Here is a 25,723-nt window from a genome sequence, read left to right as displayed (position 1 = left end):
TCTGTGTGCATTCCAGTTTGGGTTCCATAACATGATGAAGCTGTTTCTCTGAAGAGACTGGATGGCATTTGGCTTGAGTTTTTTTGCTAATGAACTTGTCTAAATTGTTCCCCCTGGTATTCAGCAAACTTTCTGAGATGTGCTCAGATGCGATGATCTTCTTCTTCTTCAGGTGGATACAAGTTTGCAGAATGGTTTTGCCCCTGGTATGAAGCTGGAAGTCGCTGTCAAGTCTGACCAGAACACGTACTGGGTTGCCACCATCATCACCACGTGTGGGCAGCTGCTGCTGCTGCGCTACGATGGCTACGGCGAGGACCGCAAGGCCGACTTCTGGTGTGACATCCTGACAGCTGATCTGCACCCCATCGGCTGGTGTCAGCAGAACAAGAAGATTCTCAAAGTGCCTGAAGGTACCAGCTCTGTGTGCAGAAAGAGGGTGCACCAAAGGGTGCTGTTGTCCTGTATCAGCTGGACAGGCAGCGTAGCTGCTGAGGTGTGCAGGTGCTGTTGCTGGGGACAAGGTGAGGTTATCTGCTGTGTTTTCCTGAAACCCCATGACAGAGGCTTGTGGTTATCTTAATCTATCACCCACCAAAATCTACTGCTTTGATATTTCCTTTAAATTTTTTTATTTGTTTTGTTTCTTTAAGTTGTTACCGGTGTGTGGCAGATTCTCATGAATTAGGCAGGTGTGGTAACATCTTGTGTCTGAATAATCTGGCAGGAAAAATCACAGTCTTTCTTTTTCACTCTTTGCTTAGGTATCAAGGACAAGATACCTGACCAGGAGGAGTTCCTTCAGCGAGTGCTGAAGGGGGCATGCAGTGCTCCTGCTAACCTGCTGGAGGGGGTAAGTGCTGCGAGGAGCTGCATACTGGGTTTTGTCTTGGTTTTGCCCTTCATCATTAAGGGAACCCTTATTTGGATTGTCAGTTCAATTCCCTTTTTAAGTTTAGGGAGCATTGTAATATGCTGTTGACGTTAGAGTTCCACTCTCTAGTGTTTCCTATTTACAGTATTTAATTTTTATAGTGTTGTCCTGAAACATATCTGTTGCTGCAGGTTTGGGTTGTTCATTAATCCTGTCAAAAGAAAGACCTTTTTACACTCCCTAAGGTTTCAGTCTTCCTCCTATTCTGCTCCTTCTCCATACAGCTCTGAGAAAATAATGCTTTATTTATCTGGCTTTCGTGTTGTCTCCTTTCTCAATTGACTCCTTTCACTTTGCATTGTTTTGTTTTGGCATTTTTTACTAACGGGCACGTTATTGTTTCACTTAAATATTACATCTTTGCTAGTGAAGAACCAAATTTTAATCCCCTCCTCTGCACTTAAAACAATATTTGCACCTTATATCAGTCTCTGGTTGTAAAGTACAGAACATAATGGTTTTTGGAAAGTGCCTTTGACATCTTCATTACAGCTAACATTTCTGTCTGTATGTTTCTGTCTAGTCATCTTTGTATGCTGGATGACTCAGTTTTAAAAAGAGATTATTCACGTTTCCTTCAAACCTGGAATATATAAATGATAATGTCTCTGAAAATGATAATGAGGACTTAAGTGAAGTGTGTGACTGTAGGCAGTGCAGAAGCTCTGACACAAACACCAGCGATTCTGAACATTGTCACTTCTGACTTGTGTTAGGAAGGGACATGGATTTCTGTGCTTCTGTGTTCATACTTTATTTATGCAGACAGGATGTGTGTAAAGAGGTGGAAGTATGGCATTTGTTTTGTTCTGTTGTACAGAATAATTTGTATTCTTTTTGAAGCTTCACAGAGGGAAAAATCCATTGGATCTCATTGCACCTGGCTCCCGACTGGAACTGCAAAACATCCGGGATTCCCTGGAAGCCTGGATAGTCACTGTGGTAGAAAATGTTGGTGGGAGGCTCAAGCTGCGATATGAGGGCCTGGAGGATTCAGACAAATTTGACCAGTGGCTGTTCTACTTGGACCCTTTCCTTCACCAAGTGGGTTGGGCAGCTCAACATGGATACAGCCTGCAACCACCTTTAGGTACTTGGAAACACAGATCTTGTATGTAGTGATCAGAGGGTAGAGGCTGCTGCTTTGGTGCTCTGAATTTGCCTTCTGGGTGCACATGGTGGTCACATAATCAGTGTGATCTGACAAGTCCTGTACCTAATAAAATGCAGGTGAAGGTACAAATAGTCCTACAAGACTTTCCACCCACTCATTCAAAAGCTGCTAAGTGATTTTGCCTGTCAAAACTTTCCACCTGTTTGTGCAACGGAAAGAAGTGAGGAAGGGATTGCCTTCATTATTTGGTTATTTTTGGTAGGTTTGTATTCCTGGGGTGGCAAAAGTCTTACAGTTTTGGAGTGCTGCTCAGCAGGAGCTTTTGCAGTTGAGACCCTTCAAGCCCACTGGACTAATTTAGATACTGTTTAAAGATATGAAAATGTCCCTTAAAAGAAGGAACAAGTGCATGGAAGTGGAGGCAGAGGCTGGGATGGGTGGACATGCCTTTCAGGCATGTCCGTGTCAGAGCAGGTCATCAGAGGAGTGAGGCAGAAAGTGGCAGAAGCACAAAGGGGTGGATTATGAGCTTACTAGTGATGTTACATGTTTCCTGATGAGGGGAAACCTTGGGATAAAGAATTTGGCAGTTAGAGGGGCACAAATCAAACTTTATTGTTTTGTTTTCTGAGGGAAAAGAGGAAGAGAAATGACTATTCACTCTTGTCCTCTCTTTTTCTTCAAGCCATTAGGTCCTTGAGGAGCGAAGCAGATTGGCAAGAGATCCTGAAGAAGGTGAAAGAGGAGGAGGAGGAGTCATCTGTTCCTACAGATCTTTTTAAGGTAGTCTAATGCTGTGGATGATACCATGGAAATGCTATTTTCCTGAGAAATGATTCAGGGAAGTCAGCCACCCAAAATTCTTTTCCTGTTTTGTTGGTTTTAAAAATTTATTTCCTTTTTCACTCTAGTTAAAAAATGTAATTATAATAAAAAAAAATCATGCTGGTATCAATTCTTGATAAGTTAGACAATGCACCCATCACAGTTATGTGAGTCCTTAGTCGTCAGAGTTCACATGTTTTAGTCCTTCAGGTTCTTAGTTCATTTTTCTCAGCTTTGTTTGGACCCATAAGTAGAAGCAGAGGTGCTGTTGCTCTTGAATGTGTTGGGTCATGCACAGAGCAAGATATAGATAATTGTGGAGCAGGAACCCTGTTCTGGAGGGTTTTGTTAGACTGGAAGTGGAGACCTGTATGGTTCTCAGTTCATGATGAGTGCTAGAAGTTACAGGGAAGAACCTCAAAACATTTCTATTGACTTACAAGACCACTCTGTATTATCAAATCTTGCTTCTGTGTGGAGAATGTCAGAGGACACAGGGACTCAATTTCCTAAAACTCATCAAAAATGGTCAGTCTCAGGGGGCATTGTTGGCCTTCCATTTAGAAAAGTTGCTGGTGCTCAGACATGCTGATTTCTTGGAATGAACTAAAAAAAACTCTTAAAAAACTTACCCTCTTCAGCTGATTTATGTGAGGTACATCTCTCTTTGGTGGAGGAGGGCAGGTAATCACAGCAACACGTCATTTTTCAGGATAAACCTGTGATCGGAGTGCATTCGTTCTCTGAAGGCATGAAGCTGGAAGCTGTGGACCCAATGGCTCCATTTGTTATCTGTCCTGCTACAGTTCTCAAGGTACCAGGGTTCTTAAGCTAGTCCTGCTAAGATTCAGTTCTACTGCTGTTCTTAGATGCTCAGGGAATTCTCATGAACTGGTTATCTTAAAATCTTGCACTAGTTTTCAAATAAAGTACTTTGTGTGTCTCCCTCAGGCTGCCTGATAAAACAACTGCTGATGGTGAAGCCGTTGGATTTGAATGGAGGGGAAAAGTTCCATAAAGATACAAGTTCAAAAGATCAAATGGCTAAAATTGTCAAGCCCAGATTTTTAAAATTGGAAATAATCCCTCTTAATCTGAGTATCCATCTGAAGATAGATTTTTGGGGGTTTGATTTTGCAAAGGTTACGTCATTACTGTGTACATATGACATTTAGGCGGCCTGATTTCCAAACAAGGGGTTTCAGAGTTGAAACGAAAACACTCCAACATGATCAGGTGTTACTTTTCTTGCTATTTGCCTGTCCTGCTTTTATTTGCTTCAGGACTGTAGTGGGTTTACTTGTGACAGTCCATTCTGGGACACAGTTCAGCCTTGTTGAAATAAGCAGGTTGTTACAGAATAGCAGGAGGACCACAAATGCTAATTTCTGTGCATTTTTCATGAGAAATTTTCCTAAAGCACTTGATCACCTTATCTTTTAAGGGCTCAGACGCTAAGTTTTATTATTTGTATTTGTTAAGTTTCTGGATAACGCAGATGAGTCTGCTGGTTTATGAATCCAAGAGATTCTTTTAATTTTATTTTTTTGTAACCTCACAATATTTCAAGGTAAAGGATTTCCATCAGGCAGTATTGCTGTTTAACAACCTTATTAAAATGGGGGAGAAGGAGCAGTGGATCAGAATGTGCCTCTCATAAGAGCCTGTGGTTCTCTTTTGGCTGACTCCAGGTGTACAATGACAAATATTTCATGATAGAAATCGATGACTTGAGACCCGAGCGTGCGACCGGCCAGCGCTACGTTTGTCACGTCAGCAGCGCCGGCATCTTCCCGGTGCAGTGGAGCCTGAAGAACGGGCTGCACCTCAGCCCCCCCCCAGGTACATCTGTGCAGCCTCCTCCTGCTCACCCCTCAGCTCAGAACAGCACTTGGGCAAAACAACTGCACCGTAGCAGCACAAGAAAGATCCAGTTCTGAAAATCAGGAGGTTTGAGTTAGGGGAACTGAAGGTTCCCAGGCATGAGCCTGGATTTGGGAAGGTGAGAGAGGCTGAGGATGCTGGTCGTGTATGAAAGCCTGAACACTGGAAGGAATGGAGTGAGTGTTGCAGGGCTGAAAGAAATGTTGGTTTCAGCCTTAATTAACATGATATCGGAAACAGTAGTATTTGCATTGGATTTTTGCTTCTGGTTAGAATGGAACATTGTTATCCAATATTTTATAATATTTTTAGGCTATCTTATCACTCAGAAGTTAATGAACTATTTTTTTTTACCAAAGACCTATCAGGCACTGTTGCAGTTTGCTGAAACATTGCTTCAGGACATAAGGGAATAGGGTAGTGTTCCTGCACTGCTAAAATATTTATTCATTTTCTCAAACTGGAAATGTCAATGGTATTGTAAAACCTGGGCCTCTGTTCTCTTATTTGCCACCTCACAATTCAGAATGTTTTGTTTTTGCTGCTCCTTATATCAGAGGGGCAGAGACCATAGGGTGTTTGTCTCCTGCCTTTCCTTGCATAAGGTATGGAAAATGGCTCTGCCTGACCAGCATTTGCTAGAACTTTGCATGTGAAAAGTGAAATCTCACTTTATAGTCATGTTACTGAAGCTGACAAAGATTTTGTGTTCTCATCCCCCTGGACATAGTGGGCATTCTGAATTGTGTGAGGTTTCAAGAGCCCTACTGGCACTGGTAAAACTGAGAAAAATGAATAATTAAGTCCTTCTGTGGTTCAGCCCTTTCTGAGGAGAAGAGTCACAGAATAATTTAGGTTGGACTGGTGAGGTCACTCCTCAAACCCTGGCCTTCCGTTTTGGGCCTCTCACTACAAGACAGACATTGAGGGGCTGGAGCATGTCCAGAGAAGGGAATGGAGCTGGGGAAGGGTCTGGAGCACAAGTCCTGTGAGGAGCAGCTGAGGGAACTGTGGGGGCTCAGCCTGGAGAAAAGGAGGCGTGGGGGAAACTTTATGGCTCTCTACGATTTTAGATTGTCATGTTAATGCTATATCCTTAGACTGAGTTTGAAATTTTGGTTTCTTAAAACTGTTGTCACAGGTGTCCCTTTAAGGGGACTGGAATAAGTGCAGCACTTTTGTCCTTGCCAATTTATTGCCAGCCTCAAACTGACATGGCAGCACACTTCTGTGCCCCTTTTCCTTCAGTTTTTTGTTAGATCACAGGGAAACCAAGTATTTCCCCCAAGAAGAATTTAATTTTCCTTGAAGGGATGCTCTGTCTCCTGATGGACTCCTTGTTAAGACACTTCCCTTCAAACGTGTGCAAATCTACAGCTGTTATCAGACTTGATGAGGCTCTTGGCACATCTAACTGCTCTCTTTAACGACTTAGTATTTAACATGTCTTTGAGAGAGTAGCATGTTGATATTGTGCACATTTTGAGTGCTCTGTTTTAAAAAAATTGTTTCAGAGCTGACACAACAGCAATTGCAGAAATTTTTCCTGAATTTCACCTGTACTCTGTGAAAAGGGTGAAACTGCTTTCCCATGTTTCAGTTGCTGCCCTTGTCTGCTTGGCAGATTGATGATTCAGGTTGGAGTGGTCTGACCTCACGTGGCTCGCTGAAGCCCTGTCAGCTCACAAACCTGAGTGACCCAAACAGATCTCAGTGCTCTGTGTCAGGTGGGTTTGAAATGAGTCTCAGCTGTTAAACTCTTAACCCTGGGCTCTTTGCTCTCCTAGGTTACCCTGGGCAGGACTTTGACTGGGCTGACTACCTCAAACAGTGCGGTGCTGAGGCGGCTCCCCAGAGCTGTTTCCCTTCGGTAAGCTTCTCCTGCAGGAACATCTCCTCTGCTGCCTGACTGGTACTCTTCATTACAGGGAGAAGAACCTTTTGCATGTTTTTTACTTTAGTTTCCTTTCCAAGTCAAATAGAATATTTCAGTTGGAAGGAACCTGCAATGATCAATTATCCAGTCCAATGCCTGAGCCTCTTCAGGGCTGACCAAAAGTTAAAGCTTGTTAAGGGTGTTGTCCAAGCACTGACAGAGATGGAGCTTTGAGCACCTCTCTGGGAAGCCTGTTCCAGTGTTTGACCACCCTCTCAGTAAAGAAGTGCTGCGCAGTGCCAAGTCTGAACCTGCCCTGACACAGCTTGGAACCATTCCCACAGGTCCTGTCACTGGAGATCAGCACCTCCCTCTCCACTTCCCCTCTTCTGGAAGCTGCAGGGAGCAGTGAGGTCACTCCTCATCCTCCTTTTCTCCAGCTGGACAAACCCAGGGTCCTGAGCTGCTCCTCACAGGGCATTCCTTTAGCCCTTTCACCAGCTTTGTTGCCCTCCTCTGAACACATTTGAATACCTTAACACCTTACCTTTGGTAACTCAGGAAGCAGGAGAGATAAGAGACTATAAATGAGTGTGAACTGAAGTAGCTGCATGCCAGCTTCCTAGATAAGGAAGCAGTGGACTTTCAGTTGTGATAAAGCAGACTGGAAATAAATGCTTGTTTTGTGAAATTGAGATGTGTAAGAGTCCGTGGAAGAGACATAGAACAGCATCAGTCGTTGGCACTCCTGTAACTGTGGAAACAGGGCCTTTATTATTAATAGACCTTATTTTCATTTACTTAGGGCACTCTTGCAATCTTCCATCCTTTCAGCTTGAAAAATTAATTCCATTGTATTAATCAATATGAAGTCATCTTAAATTAGTACCAAATAATCATTTTACATTAACCCGTGCCTGAAGGACTTGCAAGATTTTGGGCTTTGTTGGTTCAGTGACAGTATTGCTGTCCCCCAAAGCACATTAGCTTGTCAAGCAGAAAAGGGTACTACTAACACCTGCATTCCAGTTCCATTTACCATACTTGGGCTATTGCAGTGCTTAGGGGGAGAAATTAAAATGAATAATTACCAGTTTTTGAAGAGAGTGTTGCTGGCTATGAATTCTTGTTGTCCTTGTTCTGTCTTGTAAACTGTGGCATCTTAGAGCAGGTCATTGAATTTATTATCCTTTTTCTGAGAAGAGTTGATCACTGTAGACTAGTTCCAGAATTCATAATGTATTGATCCTGTAATTACATTGCAGAGTGGCTCTGGGAAGAGGAGTTCTCTGTCTGGCTGGTACTTCTTATCTTTAATTCAGGAGCTCCAGAGCTGGATAAATACCTATTCTTATGTTTTAGGGATTTTTTTAAAAAATATATAAATGCAAACTATATTGGTGAATAAAGTAAGACCCTACTTATCCAAAAAACGTAAAATGAAAAGAAAGCTTCCTATTCTGCCTGCCAGAACTCAGATGAGGCAGGAATGTTATTTGCATGCGTAAAATGGATTTCCAAGTTAACATGATAGAATAGAGAACCTGGTCAGATTATTTGTCAGACTTATCACTCAAGTGGCAAGCAGCAGAGAATTTCTGATTGCTGGGAATGCACTCAATCCCTTCAGTGAGCCTCAGCATCCTTTTTTTTTGAAGACAAATACGTTCTTTGCTAGGTCTGTCTGTAGAGCCTTTTTTAACTTAAATTCTTTGTAGTTCCTAACATATCTTATGTGTACTCAGTGTGCTAATTATCTGAAATCTCCTCTGTCTGTGTTGAGTATCTTTCTGTGTTATTCAAACACTGAAGGTTTTATGTGTTGCTCCTGTTCATGGATATTCATATCCTATCCTGGATACACAGCTGGTGTCTTACTGAAGTATTCTGGCTTTTTCCTAGTTAACTTCTGACCATGGATTTAAAGAGAACATGAAACTCGAGGCTGTGAACCCAGTTGATCCTGAAGAAGTTTGCATTGCTACAGTCACCAAGTTAAAAGATTCTTACCTCTGGCTTCAGCTGGAGGGTAAGCTTGGTTTGGGGGAAGAGAGGAGTGCTCTCTTTGGTTCTGCTGTAGTGCCATCCCCAAACCTGAGGAGCATCTGAAGCAAACTCACTGTGTGCAGAGTATGGGCAGCAAGTCACAATTTCCTTGGTGAAATCACAGTCAAAACCCACTTGGATTGTGTGTTTCCAGTTTGCCTTGGCTGGCACTGCTTATTTAAGCCAAGAATGGCATTTGTGCATTGCAGTGTCAGTGCTGGGCTCATGCACCGTGCAAAGTGCTGAGCGGGGCCGTGTGGAAAGCAGGGCCCTTGTGACAGTTTCACACATGAATGACTTGCATTCTGAGCAAGCTTTGGCCAGACCTGGGAAGGAAAGTTTTACAGAGGTTCTTCATTAAGATAGAGTAAGCCTGTGTCAGCTGTTCTCCATTATAATCCCATTTCTTGATTGGAAGTACATCAGCATGCACTTACTATGCGCTGTGCATCTCTGCGAAACTGCGGAAGGAAAATTCCCATCTCCAGCCTTTAGGAGGAAGTAAATGAGGTCAGGAAAGAATCTGGTCAGTAAAGGGGATGAATAAATGATTGTTATTGTGTTCTAGATGCACCATAAGTAAAACTAACACTAACAAACATACAGTGAATGTGAACCAAGTTAGGGGGTTTATGACTTACTTCAATTTTTCCTTTTCTAAACTGAACAGGCTCCAAGAAACCCGTCCCTGAGTGTATAGTGAGTGTGGAATCAATGAATATATTTCCAGTGGGTTGGTGTGAGACGAATGGATATCAGCTCAGGCCTCCTCGCAAAGCAATAGGTACCAGTTCTCTTCTGTTTGCAGTGGTGGGTTGCTAGAGCTGGTGAGACCTGCCGGAGCAGATTACTGCGGGGTTATTGCTGGCATCGCTGAATTTGGAAACGTTCATCATGCACAGAGAATCTGTGTGTTGCACAACTGTCTCTCTGGCTGTTGGGGCCAGTTGGAAGCCCTACAACAACTCCAAACCCCACAGTGTTGGCTTGAGGCCACTGCAGTGCTGTAGGAGCCTGTGAGGACAATCCATTTGCCATAACAAAGAAATCCTATCTGTGTATTTACACACCCTCCATGCTCTGCATTTACTTCTGTCTGAGCTGTTGTCACGTGTCTGACCCTGATACTGATTTTACATTTGCACTTGTGCAAAGTAAAGTTAATACCACAACAAAACAGTGTGGAGTGTGTGCACATTTTGGAGTCAAAATAAAGGGGACTGATTTCACAATGGGCCATGTGGTGATGATCCCTTAATGACAAAGTGCTGAGAGGTAAACCCTACCTTTTTAACTACACTAGTAAGTAGAATAAGATAGTGCCTTCTCTCAACTGCTTGGTGAGACATTTATTAAAGTTAAATGGGGGTTGGAGAAACCAAAGAATTTCTTGAGTGTTCATTAAGTGTAAGGTAAGAAAAGTTTTAGATTGAAATGAGCTGTCTTTTTCTGCATGTCAAAGCAAGAGAAACGAATCTGCTTGCACTGCCAAGGACAGACGAGGAAGAAGGGGGGATCCTAATTAGATAAAAGATGATGTGAAAAAAAATCCAGAAGTTTGTTGGGGCTAAAGCCTGAAGTTGCTAAAGAGGCATAATGTTGCTTTATCTTGTTTTATTTTACTACCTGATTGTGAAAGCCAGAATTAGCAAGTGGACCCATCACGTAGATGACTGACTTGGTTGCAGTAGTGTTTCCCTCCATAGCAATTATCCGAAGCCATTTGTGTTTCTAACCAGCCGATTTCATTCCATTTCTAAGCTGAAGTGTTGCAGTTACTGTGCCAGTAAAGTGGCAAGTTGGGCTGAACAATATAACCTTGGGAGCTGAATGAGAAAGCGTGTCATTCCTTTTTGGCTGGTAGTACAGGTAGTTTAGCGGCTCTGATGCAAACAGAGAGGCACAAAAGGTTGGATTTCCTTGAAAACTGGGCATATGCATGCTTGATTTAATGAATTTTTTAATGGAAGTTTAAGTAAACCTTTTGGTTTTCTTCAAATTACTTGGGCCAGTGTGCCTCTCGTGCAGCTGGGTCAGCTGTCTGACACTGCAGTGACTGGGAACATAGATCCTTTTTGCTGTATAACTTAAAAGAAATGAGTCCACTATATGTATTGTACTAGATGTTTCATTTGCTTGCCTCTTATATTTTGTTGGGTATTTTGTTTCTTTCAGTAAACAAGCAGAAGAAAATTGCTGTAGTTCAACCAGAAAAACAGTAAGTAACAGGTTTTTTGCTTTTATTTTTTGTTGGAGTTTGGCATGAGTTTTGTCTCTTTTTTTTTAATTGGAAAATGTGCTGTGTTAGGGGAGATATAGCTTTGCAAATGTGCTGTACTGAGGGTTGAGAGATTCCACAGTCCATTTGTGTTAATGCTGGTAGATTCTGCTGATGTTCTAAAAGACCTCTTGCACTACAGTAGGAGGAGATAGAAAGCTTAGAATTTGTTTCCTTGTAATTGTTCCTTCCCAGATGAAATTTGGCCCAAAGTAGGCCAAAAGAAGAGTTCTACTAATATCTACAATTAGTCTAGAAACTCTGTCATGCATGTGGAACTCATTCTTGTGAGCCTGCTCAGAAGTGCTTCATGGAATGCTCACAGTTGGCTTTATTGACTCTTGCAGCTTTACAAACACCAGAGCTGTCAGTAGTCCTGCCAGTGTTTGCATTGCTCCTAAAATACTGAGCAGACTGTTCTCCCATGTTTTGTAACTGGGATCCTTACCAGATCCCAATGGAGTAATTTTGGTTGTATTTTGTTGAAAATCCAGCTTTTTCAGCATGCATAAGGTGAGGCTACCCTGCCTTGTGCCGTGAAAGGTGAAATTAAAAGGAGTCAGGGAATGTAAACTCCTGTTTTGGGAGGTGTCTGTCACCATGGTGCCCCATGGACTTCGAGCAAGGAAGGATTGCTGCTGGCTGTAGCAGGACAGAAGTCCTTTCCAAATGGAAGTTGGTAGTTTCTGCATGTTATTACTGTGAAACAGGGAAGGTATAAAAAGCAGATTAATAAGGCTGGAGCTGAGGAAAAAAATATAATGGTGTTTTAGTAACAGAGAGGTGACTGTCTTTACTGTGTCTGTTTTCCCAACCTTCTTTTCATTTCAGAATTTTGTCTTCAAGGACAGTTCATGATGGACTAAAGAACCAGGAACTGAACTCTTCTGACTCAGGTATTGATCACAGAGGTCAGGCTAACAAAGGCAAAATCCTGTACGAGTTCACCTGCTCAGCACTGTTAGGAGAGGGAAGAGGAGGAAAGGGTTTGGAGATTTTCATCCTTTAATGATTTGTTGAACTTCAAAAATGAATGAAACAAACAAAAGCATGCAGTTGCTTTTGTTCTGCTGTTTTGCAATTCATATGTGCATTAAACCTGGAAATCAGATTTTTACACCAGAACATTGCTCCTCCAGCAGAGGATATGTGGAGCTGAATGTGTGGTGTGACCCGTGCAGGTGACCTTTTTTATTGTCACCTGTTATCTTTGATAATGTGGGAGAAGCAGGTGTGCTATATCTGTGGTCTGGAGTTGTTTGATTCTGGCTTTGGGAAGCAGATCTCTCTGGTTTTTATGTTAACTTCATCATGGTGATAAACAAAAGCAATTCAAACAGTAAACTGCTTTGTGTGCCAGATGGCAAAATCTAATAATTTTGTAAAATGTTGCAAGAAGGAATGTGATGAATAAGTACATCTGTTGGTGAAAGTCACACAGATCCATCCATTTGGCAACAGAGTGCCTCCTCTGCTGTTTTCTGTACAGTGAAGTGCACATCTGAAGCTTCACCAAAAGCAAGTGTGATAAAAATGATGTGTGCTTGTTTAGCATCTTAATTGGCTTTTAATAGACTCATAATGTAAATTTGACTTCATTTATCTGGCAGTTTTCAACTGCTGAATTTAAGGTCTTTAAGTGATAGTATTGCTCAATCAAGAAAAAAGTACAACACTGCTGGGTAAAACAATATTGGTTTTGTACACAAATGTGTTGCAATATATATTAGTACTTGAATTTTGAGCAATGCTGAACCATTAAATAGGTTTAGAGAGCTTGATGTCACTTCATCAAAGGTCAGTTTATCAGTTGCTGCATCTTTTGTTTGCTAATCAAAGGAGAATAATCTGAAAATGCAAAACAATGTGATACTGCAGTTTAGGATAAACAGTGGAGAATAACTGCCAGTTTCTCTGGTGGCAGAAGTTTGGGGGAGAGAAAATTGACTGGAGAATTTATCTGTAACTGCTGTGTAGGAACTGCTTCTGCTACCAAAAAGTTGGGGTTGTCTTTGTCTTTGCTGTTCTCCCTGGTGTAATACCATGAAGCAGCAGACTAGCCAGGAAGGAGTGTTTCTTTTCTGATATATGACCATCTTTATTTACTGCAGTTTGACAGTTTGCAGGCATGGGTGTGAAGTATGAAAACTGTTTTGGCAACATGGCATAACTAATGCTGCCATGGCAAACGTGAGACAGAAACTACCTCAAATCCCTGTCATTCAAGGCTTTTTCCCCTCCTTTTCTTACAGCAGACAAACTGTTACGTACTGTGAGATTCTTTCCCGGGGCGTTTGCAGTGTGTGATTTAAACATTTGTTTTCTCCTTTCTCACCTCTCAGTGGTAATCAATGGCAAATACTGCTGCCCAAAGATCTACTTCAACCACCGGTGCTTCTCGGGGCCTTACCTGAACAAAGGCAGGATTGCAGAGCTTCCCCAGTCTGTGGGGCCTGGGAACTGTGTTCTGGTGCTGAAGGAGGTGAGCTGGAGGGACAGGGTGGGCCTGCAAATAGCAGTGTGTCTCAAACACTGGAGTATTTCTCTGTTACAGATGGGAAATTCAAGAATTGAAGCTGATGATGTGTAAGGAGTGTCTTTTTGCATATAATAAAGTATAAATCATGAATGGTTTTATGAATGGCTGATAAGAGCAAAAGCCTCTCATTTATCTAAGTAACACTCAGCCTTCTACTGCTAAATCTTATTTTCTGTTAAAACAGTATAACCTGTAATTACTACAATCAAAGGAGTTAGTATCTTTTTATAGCTGTAATAAATGTTTCCATTTTAATTAACAGAATTTAGCTGGAGATAATCCCAAAATTCCTTTACAGTCTGCACTGTGGATGGTAAAACAGAGGAAATACAGATTATTCTTAGTCAAAATGGCAAACTACGTTCAGTGATTGGGAAATGAATAGAATTTTCTGTGTTTTATAAGTTGGATACAATTTGCATAGATCAGGTGAAATTACAGTTTGGCTTCTTAAGGTAATTGAGGGAGCAAGAGGCCATTCTTTAATGCCAAAGGGCTTCTTCTCCAGAAGGTGTTTCACAGCAAATTTACAGGTACTTCAATAATTATTTTTCTGAAATTTCAAGAAAGGTCATGAGGTGCTTATCTGACCTGAGAGGCTGGAAATTTCCCAAGACATAACTGACTGTATATGCACATGTGAGCTGTCATGAAATGATCACTTTATATATAGGAATTGGCTTGACATACCAGGAATTTTACCTTCCCTACCAGGTGTCTTAACTTGGGAGAGACCTTAAGAAAGACTTTCTGGCAGACATGCTGTAAAACCAGGGTCTGGTTGTCAAGAAGCAAGCAGATTATTGAAAAAGGCCCATTTTTGCATGCAGAAAAGTACCCTATCCTTTCTGCCAGTTTCAGTACTCTAATGTAAGAACTGCAAAAGAGCAAATGTGAAATTCTGTGGCACCTTTGTTTGACCTTGAAGGTTTGCTCTGCTTCGTTGCCTGAAAGCAGAAAGTGTGCACAAATCCTGCAGATGTGCAGGTGCTGTGTATTCATTTCAATTGTGAGTCTTGCTCACTGTATGAATCCTAGAGAGAGTTTGGTACTTGCATTACATTTAATACTTTTCTTTGATTTCTGGACTGCTGCATTAGTAGCAATAAAACTGCAAATTTGTAATGTCAAGGTTGTGATGCACCCAGTTGGGAATGATTTGGAATGAGCACATAGTGAACATAGAAAGTACAATTAGAGTGCACATTTTGTACTATCCCCCACTAACTTCAGGTTATTCACAACTTCCAAGTTACTTTACAGTACCCAAGAAATTATCATTTTATTAAAATACAAACCTTATCATGGTTCATGGAAGCAAAACAGATGAGAGCTTAGGATTCTGCACTACAATTTTGTTGTAAGTAGAGGGTTGGCAGGCAGCAAAATCCCGCAGCATTTTTTTGGCACATCTTCACATGACATACAATCTTTAAGATAATCACTCTGATTTAGCCAAGGTTATGCAAGTTTGGGAGAACTCAGCCCCAGGCGTTAATTTAGTGATGTGTAATTCAAGGGCAATGACTTGGAAATTGCTGGATACACTCGTGGCTCTGCAGACAAATTCTGAGGGCTGGGAAGGCCCAAAGTGTCGGCTGCTCTCGGTGTTCGTTTTGGCACTGTCAGGAGGTGTCTGTAATCCTGCTGTGAATGAGTGCTTTGATGCTAGATAATTTGGATGAATAGGAGTAATTTCCTATTCTGCCCTGGCACTTTAGAACAGATGTATTGTACAAATAACTTACACATGTTTTCTGCTCTTCCCTCCCGCACTCTAGGTTCTCACTCTATTGATCAACGCCGCCTACAAACCCAGCCGTGTCCTGCGAGAGCTGCAGCTGGATGAAGAGGCTGCATGGCATGGCCATGGAGAGACCCTAAAAGCCAAGTAAATTCTTATCCTGTCCTCTGTCTAGTCAGTCCCAGTAGCTGTCCTCTGCAGTCTGTGCTTTAACTTACATTTCAGGGAAGGAAAAATCGCTTAGAGCGTACCAAGATGCCAACAGCCATTAAATGTTAAATTCTTTATAAATTTCTTTATGAATTCTGGTGCAGTGCATGTGATTTTAATGCTCCATAGTATGGCAGTGTACTCTGCTACAGGCATGTGAGCAGCTAGAGACTGGTGTGGTAGTGGTACAACATTGTGCTGACAGACCTGTGGGTGAGGTTTAAGATAATTTAATTCACCTGAAGATAATTGTCAGTGTTTTAAAGCAGAAGCATGTACTCCTTAGGAAGCTTCTCAGGCACTTCCACACAAATTCCTTAGTGGAAAAAGATTCTTCAGAAATAAAGTTAGAAGCTTTGAAATGGCCTGGCATGGAAGTCTTTCTACAGCAGTCTACCCTAAAGCACTCCCAGTTTTCCTGCTGAGCTTTTTGGGTTGAAGCTTCTTTGCAAGATGATTTTTACAGCTAGGAAAAAAGCAGTGAACATATTTGCATATATTTGATAAGTCCAGATATTCCTTTATAGTCTAGGGATGGTTTTGTAATTAGGTCACTGTGTTTGCATATTAGAGATTAGATTTTCCCAATGTGCTGCTGCACACTTCCCTACATAATTTTGAACATGTCAGTAATTCTTTTGTTGGATCAGTTTCATGTATAAAAAGACATCTTTCCATATACTGAAGGATTGCTCTGAATTGGGCAATAGGAAGATGACAAAGGTTAGTGTAAATAGAAGGTGTAGCTGAGGAATAAAAAAAAAAAAATATTTGCTTAGTCTCACTGAAGTTGCTGTTTGCTTTCTTTTTCCACCAAAAGTGGTGTTTTGTAGTGACACCAGGGGTGTCTGGACTGTGATGATACAGCTCTTTTTTTCAAGGCATTAACTATGTACTTGCAGGCCTGAAACATCTCTGGTAGATATCAGCACATGCCTGTAGCTGTGCTGGGAGAACAAAGCAGAAATACTGAGCAGCTCTGGCAGATTTTGCACAGTGCAGCTCTTTCAGGGTAATGGCAAGGTTGGGGAACAAAAAGAAATCTTTTCTTCATTTAAATCAAACAGGTGCAGTACCTGGAGTCATGGCAAGTGACTGTCCTGGGGAATTATTCAGCAGTTAGACAAAAGCTGATTAGAAATGTGGCAGTGGTCCCCTTGTCTCCACAGGATGAGCACAGAAAGGCTCACCAAAAGCTGTCTGATGTTACCTGTATGAGCTCAGTGGGTGCTCTCGGCCTTGGTTTGAGGGACCAGCTGTCCACAGTGGGCACTTCTGCAGTCCCATAAAAGCAGAGAGACAACAAACCATCTGTGAACAAAGAAAACAAAATATCTAAACTCTGGGGCAGTCCTCTCAGATGATGTTTTGTAGTTGTTGATGGGGCAGTGTTGCTGCGTTTGGTACTGCAGCCACCTCTGTGTTGGCTTTCCTTTATTTGGGGAGCTGATGTAAGAGGCAGGAGCTCCTGTTTCCTGGACTTGGCTGTCCATAAAGTTCATCACTGCTTTTTTTTTTTTCTCTCAATACTCTCGTACACCCCTCAATGAAGTCCTTTTATCCTGGTAATTAGAAGATTCCTGAATTATGCCCATGTTTTCAATGCTAGATACAAAGGCAAGAGCTACCGTGCCACCGTGGAAGTTGTGAGGACGGCAGATCGGGTGGCAGATTTCTGCAGGAAAACGTGCATCAAGCTGGAATGCTGTCCAAACCTCTTTGGCCCTCAGATGGTGCTGGATAAGTGTTCAGAGAACTGCTCTGTGCTGACGAAGACAAAATACAGTGAGTAGTTCCCTGATCCATACCAAGGTGGAGTTTGGAGTGTTATATTTTAGCTTCTTTTGGCTTTGATTCCAGAAGAAATCCAAAATACATTGCTTTTCTTACAGAAGGAGCAGATCAAGCACTGCACACAGAGGTCTACAAAATATTCATGTGCCTGTGTGTAGGGGAGAAAAAGTTAATTCTGTATTAAGTGGTAGAACCATGGCTTAACTTCCGTTGTGTGCTTAAAACTTTATCTTTTTAAAACAACTTTTGGGACAAGAACTGACTAAGGTTGTATTTTAAGTGGCATTATAATTGCTTTTATCAATTTGTTGTGGGGAAAAAAAATGCAACACCTTCAAGCTCCTTTCTTAGTTTTTAGGGTTTTTGTAAACTGGCTTTAACCATTTGACACTGTGAGCACAAACAGTGCATTGAGGCCATGTTTAAAAACTACAAAACATCATAAAAAGTGCCATTAAATTGGACCAAATCTTTGATAATTGTTGTATAAAATAGGATCATTTGGGGGCTTCGCAGAGATGGAGGAAGTAAATCTTTACAGGGCAAACAGAAAAATTGATCAGTAATTCTTGTTCCTTAAACCAAATTGAAGAGGAAAACACAGACATAGCGATCTTGAAGTTTTGCAGAGTTGGGATTCCTCTTGGGAAATGTCCTTCTACTGATTTTCCAGTCCTGATGAGGGGCAAACATAACTAGTGACACTGAAGGTGCATTTCAACACTGTGCTCCTTTCTCCTGTCCTGGTAGCGCACTATTACGGAAAGCGGAAAAACAAGCGGATAGGTCGGCCCCCGGGTGGCCACAGCAACCTGGAAGTAGCCATGAAGAAACCAAATAAAAGGCGGAAGAGGCGGAAACATTTCTTTGTTCATAAGAAAAAACGTTCTTCTACTTCCGTGGATAACACTCCAGCTGGATCTCCCCAGGTAAGGCACTGCCAGCAGGGCTCATAGATCTGGGATGTGATCTTTGCTTCATTTGAAACAGCAAACATTAGTTCCTTGTAACTTCAGGGTTACAATGTTTTTTCTTTATTCCTATCTCTTCAGGGCAGTGGGGCAGAAGAGGAGGATGACCAGGACGAGGTGGATGAAGAGTCTCTGACTGAGGACAGCACCTCAGAGCACCAAGATGAGTTGCTTGAAGAATCAGAGGTGTCAGAGAAGAAATCCCTGTCATCATCTCCCACCCAGAGTGAGCTGTCTCATTCCCTGGCTCAGGACCGAGACAAGCGGAAAAGGAAGCTCAGGACCTTTTCCTTTTCTGATGATGAAAATAAACCTCCTTCGCCAAAGGTAACTTGGAATTACCTTGGAAAACAGATTTCTGTCCTGGCTTTCTCCCTGTTAGGCAAGCACCAGTATCTTGAGAGTATTAACCACCATACGTGTGTTCTCTGTTACCTCATGGAAAGGCATTGTGAAAACGCTACAGAGTAATTAAAATCCACTGTGCTTATTATGGCTGTATCATAGAACTGTAATAAAGACTAAGCATATGTGATATTTTAGGAATTCTTTTGGCTTGTCTAGGACATAAAGATGGAAGTTGCTGAAAAGCTGCAGCTGGACAGCAACCCTCTGGAATGGAGCGTGGCTGATGTGGTACGATTCCTCAAATCCACTGACTGTGCTCCACTGGCAAGGATTTTCCTTGATCAGGTATCATTTTTTGTCTGTTAAATGTTGAATCTGTCACTTGGCTTCTTATCCTCTAAGGAGTCAGAAAAAGAATTTTTTTAATATGGTTCTGAGGAAGTAAACATTTGTGCAGCCTGCAGCAGTTTGGGAGAGGAGAGTTCAGGGAATGAACAGAGTTTTTCAGATTTCTCAGGCCATTACAAGAGTCAACACTTTTTTTGCATCTTGGTTAAAATTTGCCATAAAAACCAGTGTCCGTTAAAACTGTACTACTGGAGCTAATGGTTAGGGTGGTTGGTGGTGGTGGATGTTCCAGATATACTTCATCTTGTAGAACCTCTGTTTCTATAGAAAGGTGCAATGGTTGGTTAAAATTACTTTATGCATGAAATTCCCTTGGTTTCTTTCATTGGGTTGTATTTTTTTACAATAGAGTCTCCTGAGAGTCTGTGCCTCAGCCAGTGAATTTCAGCTGGCATTTTAAGAAAGGAGTTAATTTGTTGTGTGTGAGAGAGATTTTTAAGCTTCCTGGGGGAGCATGAAAGAAACATCTAATTCACAAACGGTCACAAATCTGAAGTTACAGCAAGTCAAAGCTGAAGGAGCAGGGAGAAAAACAACAAAGTCACTATGGAATTTTTGTTTTCTGACAGGAAATCGATGGCCAGGCACTGCTGCTGCTGACCCTGCCCACTGTTCAGGAGTGCATGGACTTGAAGCTTGGACCAGCTATTAAACTCTGCCATCACATTGAGAGGGTCAAACTTGCCTTCTACCAGCAGTTTGCAAACTGAGGAGCAGCCAAGTTGAAGTGGACCTTTGAAGCACAACTACAAAAACATGCTCCTTCCTCTCTAGCAAGTAAAGCCAAATGAACTTAAACTGAGGCCCAGATGACCTAAAAGTGTGTGTCAGCCTCAATTTTTCTATTTCAACAAAAGGAAGACAACATCTGGAGCAAAATGCCAATGCAAACATAGGGGCTACTCTACCAGCTGCCAGCTTGGGAACACAATAGTCTCTTGCTCTATGGTTCCCTTTTTTTAATGTATTTTTTAATGATTACAGAAAAGTCTCCTCATGTGAGAAATGACATTTCAGTAGTTCTGTTGGCACAGAACTTTAAAAGGAGAAACAAATCCTGTTTACGTTCGCATGTAGGCTGCCAGAAATAACCTTTCTGTTCCTGATGTTTCACACAATCCCCTTCCCTCCCTGTGGATGAACACTTGCTTTACCACAGCACTGACTTTGGAATGTGTTCTTTGCACATTCGTGTGTTAATGTTGAGATTTTTAATGAATTTGTTCATTGTTAGGACAACAACGTGGCCACAGGGTTCTGAATGTACAGTATAGCAAGAGTGTGGTTCCTTTGCAAGTTTTTTTTGTTCATTTTGGTTTGTTTCATTGTTGTTGGTTTTGGTTTTGTTTTTACTACCTCTGTAGCCTGAACAGTAGAAGTGATGAACTAAAAAGGGAGGGAACTGCTCTTTCTGGACAAGTGGTCTGTGGCTGCACAGCAGTCCTGCTTCTGTGGGCGTGTCCAGAGTGCAAACCAATGTCAGCACACAGAGCTTCTGTTCTAAAGCTTTAGCTGAAACTTCTGTAGGCATAACATGGGTGTTTCCTTTTTTCAGATGTCAGAAAACTTAATTATTTTGCACTTCTCTTACAGGCAGGCTGTAGGACATAAGGAAGGAAAGAGAAAGTGCCTCTGCATTTTCTATATTTGGGTTGTCAGATTTTTTTTTTTTTTCAATTGTGTGAAGTTATTTCCTTTTTCTTCTAACAAACAATTGGGCCATGTACATAGAGCCTGTCAGCAGACTTTTGCTTTGCTACCTGAACATCTTTTTAGAGAATACACTAAGGAAACTGCAATGAATAGGGGACTGCAACATAGCTCTGCCAATGTTTGCATTCTGGAAACTCTGATGAGCTTGACTTTGTATTTTTAACTATCCGCAGATGCTCAGGATCAGACTTGGTGAAAATGTCGTGGGTTGGAAAGAGATTTGTGTGCTTTTATTAGAGAAAAGGAAAAGGACCAGTGAGACATCTTAGTTCCATCAGTAGACTCACATTAGGATGAACTGCTGATTTTAATTTTCCAGGGTGATAAAACCCAATCAGCCACTTGCTGTGGACCTGCTTTACACATTGAATAACAGGGCTTACGTTACTTTCCATTAAAGGTGTGGGGAAACTAGCATCAGACTCAAGATCTGCATCAAATAAGCATTGAGTTTCAGCTGGCTTGTATTCATTCACTCTGCCTGTTCTCAGAGTGTTTGGAGGAGCACAGGCAGGAGCTGGATATGTGCAGCCCTGGTCCTTTATGTCCTATTCAAATCCATCTTTGCAGGAAGCCCCTGGCCTACGAATGCATTTGAGTTAGGAAGGTGCTCACTGCAGGAATCAGTTTAGCAAAGATGCAGTTACTGGGTTCTGATGAGCAGAGGTTACTCTGGTCAAATGGAATGATTCAAGTGTCCCTTAGGCTCAGCGTGACTGGCCATTCCAAAGCTGTGAGCTGTAGGATTCAGCAAGGATGTGGTCTGTCGGCTGAGAGCTGAGTTGGCACAGCCTGTGACTGTACCTGCCACGGTGGTGTTGAGGGGGAGCCACCTCCAGTGAAAACTGCTGGGACTAAGCAGAGCTCAGTAACTGGGGTTTGTTGCTTTTGCCCCTTAGAATAACTGCCTGGTCAAGGCAGAACTATTCACACAAGTGTTAAAATCAGATTTTTTTTTTTTCATTCCAGAATCAAAACATAAATGTCAGACTATTAATTAGCTGAATATTTATGATGGAGGGAGGGCAGTGTGTAGCTAGGACAATTTTTTTCTCCCACATTGTAAGCAGAGTCTGAAGACACAAACTGAAATCAAACTGTCCCTTTTTCCTCCTTACACCAGATATGTGGCCAATAAATGGATGTTTTGGCTCTTCATAGATCATTTGCCTGTACTCCAGTCCCTTAGGACAAGTTCAGTCATAAGCCATTAGGCTTGAAAAAATTTTAAAAGAAACACTGCTGCTTTGCTGTCAGCATCTTGTCTTGAGAAATTTGACCAGTAGAGAACTTCTGGGCTGGAAGATGATGCTTTTGGGTCAGTGCAGTAGAATTCCCAGAGTTCTGTTGTTCTGATGCCTGGCAGAATTGACCTGCATAGCCAAGAGATGTTGCTTCCACCTTCCCCCGTAGACAGGATAGATGTCTTTTTAAGTAGTTGTCAGGAGAGAACAGAGCTGAAAGTGTAATTTAGTGGACCTGTTAACATGGTGCCTGGAGTTTTAAATACAAATGTCATACTTCCTTTTCTCAGTAAATAAAGCAGTCAGCAGTTTCAGCTGTTAGTGGGATACTTACTGGTCACCTTTGGCATGTTTTATAGGCTGGATTTTTCTGCCTTGTTTTGGGAGGCACTGACAGTCTGGTCCCAATGGGATCTATTTTTGTTGAGATTTTCAAAAGGGATGTTTTCATTATTTGTGAAATGTTTTTATGCTGCACACGGGTACTGTACACTCTGTTTCCTGGAAAAAAATGCACTCTGTTTTATTGCTGGATTTAAAAGGGATAATTGGGGCTTTATCTTGATGGATGGTGTTTCTACTTGACTGTTTCAAGTTCCTCTTTCTCTATGCGTGGCAGATGACACAACTGCACTTATTTGTTCATCTACTCCAATATGACTTGAAATGAGCTCACGCGCTGCTTTAGTCGCTCTGTTTCTTAAAAACTGGATTTTGTGTAGCTGGTGGCTGAATCCTGGATTTGGGTGATAGCAATGTTTCACCATCAGAAATTGCTGGGACTGCAGTAATTTAGGGTTCAGGGATTTGTGCTGTCCTCTAGGACATCATTCACCGGACAGTACAACAAAGCTGGAGTCCAGGAGAAAGGGACTGGTGTCCTACAGATGTCTCCAGTACAAGAAAATGAACTCTCCACTGAGCCTTGTGTACTGTTTATGTGGCTGGTAACAAGAGTTTACCCTTGGCTTGACATGCTTGAGGGTTTGTGTTCTTGCTTGGCATATTTTCATGTGCATTGTGCAATCTTGGGTTTGCACATCATAGCTTTAGAAACCTGGTGGTGCCACTTTGGCTGTGCTAAGCTTAGCCTTGTTAGGCAGAAAGATTTTGTTGGGTTACTGTTCTGTGCTTTCTGCACCAACTCAAGGATTCTGTAATAGAGAAGTATTTGACCTCCAAAAATGCCATGGAGGTTGAATGTGGTAGAATTATCCCCAAAGCACAAGCAGCTTGTCCATCCTAAACTCAAAGCAGTCCTTCCAGGAGAGGAGAGGTACAACACTGATCTTGGTGAATGAAGACTACTTTTTTCCTAACTCTAAACATTTCTGAAAGTTCCTCTTTGAGGAATGAAATAATATGCAGATTAATTTCTGTGTTGTATAGAACTCCAGGAGTGTTTGCAGTCTCTCCTGGGATTGATGGAAACAGTACATACAGAGTTCGGGAGTGGGTTTTAAGATTACTTTGTCTGTCACAACTTTTAGCAGTATTTTGTTGTTGTTTTAGGATTTGCTAGTGTTTGTTCTTTATTCCAGTGATGCTTTAAAGGAGGGAAGGAGTATTTAGCTGCTAGGTCCACAGAAGTGTAAATATATTTACAGTCGATTGGACTGAGCACTCCATTCTTCTGTATAAAGTACAAAGCCTTGGTACTTCGTTGGCAAAAAGCCCAGCGGCTTGTGAGATTTTTGAATGTAGCAAAACAGGCTTCAAAACTATCAAGCTCGAATTGGAGACTGGATGCCTTTGGACCAAATCTGTTGTTACTAGATGAAGTAGCCTTACCAGAAAGCCAAAAATATGATCCTGTACAAAGCTACTCTTTAACCAGTCCTGTCACGTAGTGTCAGCCTGGTTACTGCCTACTGTGAGCTCAGATTACCTAAAAGTAACTAAGCACAAAGACATAGGCTCGGTCAGGAGACTTCAGGTGTAGGATGAAGGCTCCGCTTCAAAGGGATTGTGTGCTGACCCCTTGTTTCAGAGTGCTGCCGCCCTTCCCCAAATGTGCACGTAGCCTTGTTTTCAAAGGCAGCCCTTTGGGTGAGGGATTACAATGGGACTTGGGAACACCAGAGACAACAAGCCTGTTTTACTGCTCTAAAACCAAAATGCCAATCTGTATGAAACACAACAAAAATGAGCTAAGGTTAGTGACACTTTGTCTCCATGGTCATTTGTAGCTTCCTCAGCGTGGCATGTGTTCTGCAATGCACCAGGCATGCAGATGGACTTTTGATGAGAAGACAAAGTTGCTCTGTTCAGGTGCCCAGCCAGCAGTGTTCGGCTCAGCTTTAAGCCGTGGAAGCGAGAGCAGGTCTTGCGCTGACGAAGTTCCAAGGCAGTGGGTCTGAGTGACTTAGCACAAACAATGGACCCCTGGCCTGGCACAGACCAAGGGGAGCCACTCTGGGGCTCGGGCATGCTCACTCACAGTACAGGGTCAGCACTGAGCTCTGGGCACAAAGGAATTCTCACCCATTCTGAAAGCTGTTGAGCACCAGTTTCCAAGAAACCTCATGGCAAAAAAAAAAAAAAATCTGGAGGTGTCATGTTTCTCCTCTCCTTTTAATTTTTTTTTTTGTAGTTATAATTTCCTGTTTAAAATAAATTTAAAATAATCTCTATAGACAATCAGAGGTCTTCTAGGAGACTCTACCCAAAAGGGTGACAGCTCCGCACCTGTGGGCCTCTTTCTTATACTAACTCATTGGAACTGATGCACTTTTCCTGTATTTTGCCTTTTTTAATTAGCTGCTTGTTCTCAAACAAAGATTTAAATGCATATTGTGTTGTGTCCCTTCTGCTTGTTGTTTTATCTTTCTTTAACTTTTAAAAGAAAAAATATATATGCAGTGAGACTGAAGTACTACATGGAAGAGAAACATGCACAAGAAAATATGCCTATTAAGTCCCACCATTGTTTGAGCAGGTGTAACAATTTAATCAGAGGATTTTTTTAAAAAATATTTTGGATGGATATTTTACTTGTTTTGTCTGTAAATAGTGTACAAAAGTTTGTGTTATATGACAGTTTTAAGTGGTTGTAAGAAAATTAAAAAAGATACTTAAACTGTTACTGATGGCTTTGGTATTAATATCATCATAAATACTGCTGCTCACCATGAGCAGTTTTCCGTCTTGGAAAACTGTGGAAAGCTGTCTGGCGTGTTCCATTAGTTGCATAAAAGGTAAATGCAAGCCACATAAATACCACTTGCAGAGGCTTCATGTTAAAGAGCTTGATTGGGTTTATTCAGTTCCCTCAAATGCAGGAGTCCTCTTTATCCAACCTGCTTCTGGGCTAACAGGTTTTGTTTCACAGGGTGCTGAAGCCAATTAATATACAGGAGCTGAAGACAGGACCACAAATTGGAGTAATTTTCTTTTATTGCTTTCTTTGAACCTTGGAAGCTGCTTGATACAATCCAGGGCAAACCTTGCAGGTGCTGCTGCTCCTCCTGGATGGTTTCGTAAAGGTTAACATTACCTCAGCAAGCTGAAATTTTAAAAAGGGCTGGCTTCGCTTCCTCTGACTAACATGAGAGTCCACAGGATGTGTCAGAAACAACTTTGCCTTGCAAAGTTCTTGTTTCCTTACTTGGTATTCCAACAGATTGTACTCAGCACTTGTTTCTTGGCTGCACTTCAGTTACCTTGAGCTGATTTTACACTGGGTGCAGAAAATGTATAGGAGTGGGATGGAACTGACTTGCTTAACACTGTCTTTAGACCTCTATAAATATGTAGGATTTAACATAAATCTTCTACTTGCCTTCACAGAGCACT

The 25,723-nt window shown here is 41.8% G+C and overlaps 1 protein-coding gene across 4 annotated transcripts in view; it reads left to right on the top strand.

Annotated features, from left to right (window-relative positions):
* SFMBT1 (Scm like with four mbt domains 1) overlaps positions 1-25,013 on the top strand; it is a 132,484-nt gene extending 107,471 nt beyond the window's left edge. For all 4 annotated transcript variants that reach the window (XM_048315478.1, XM_048315480.1, XM_048315481.1 and 1 more), the window contains 18 exons: positions 173-413; positions 765-853; positions 1,778-2,024; positions 2,734-2,831; positions 3,586-3,687; positions 4,565-4,715; positions 6,545-6,627; positions 8,536-8,662; positions 9,350-9,463; positions 10,855-10,897; positions 11,789-11,853; positions 13,300-13,439; positions 15,278-15,387; positions 17,060-17,235; positions 17,995-18,173; positions 18,297-18,542; positions 18,780-18,908; positions 19,541-25,013. In XM_048315478.1, the coding sequence (XP_048171435.1) occupies positions 173-413; positions 765-853; positions 1,778-2,024; positions 2,734-2,831; positions 3,586-3,687; positions 4,565-4,715; positions 6,545-6,627; positions 8,536-8,662; positions 9,350-9,463; positions 10,855-10,897; positions 11,789-11,853; positions 13,300-13,439; positions 15,278-15,387; positions 17,060-17,235; positions 17,995-18,173; positions 18,297-18,542; positions 18,780-18,908; positions 19,541-19,681 (2,481 nt within the window). In that variant the 3' untranslated portion in view covers positions 19,682-25,013. The remainder of the gene's footprint in view (positions 1-172; positions 414-764; positions 854-1,777; positions 2,025-2,733; positions 2,832-3,585; positions 3,688-4,564; positions 4,716-6,544; positions 6,628-8,535; positions 8,663-9,349; positions 9,464-10,854; positions 10,898-11,788; positions 11,854-13,299; positions 13,440-15,277; positions 15,388-17,059; positions 17,236-17,994; positions 18,174-18,296; positions 18,543-18,779; positions 18,909-19,540) is intronic.
* Positions 25,014-25,723: the final 710 nt, after the last annotated feature.

The sequence above is a fragment of the Corvus hawaiiensis genome, chromosome 11 (genome assembly GCF_020740725.1).
Source record: "Corvus hawaiiensis isolate bCorHaw1 chromosome 11, bCorHaw1.pri.cur, whole genome shotgun sequence".
NCBI classification, from domain to species: domain Eukaryota; kingdom Metazoa; phylum Chordata; class Aves; order Passeriformes; family Corvidae; genus Corvus; species Corvus hawaiiensis.
Note: the sequence above shows the minus strand (reverse complement) of the source record. Positions and strands in the feature narration are given on the sequence as shown.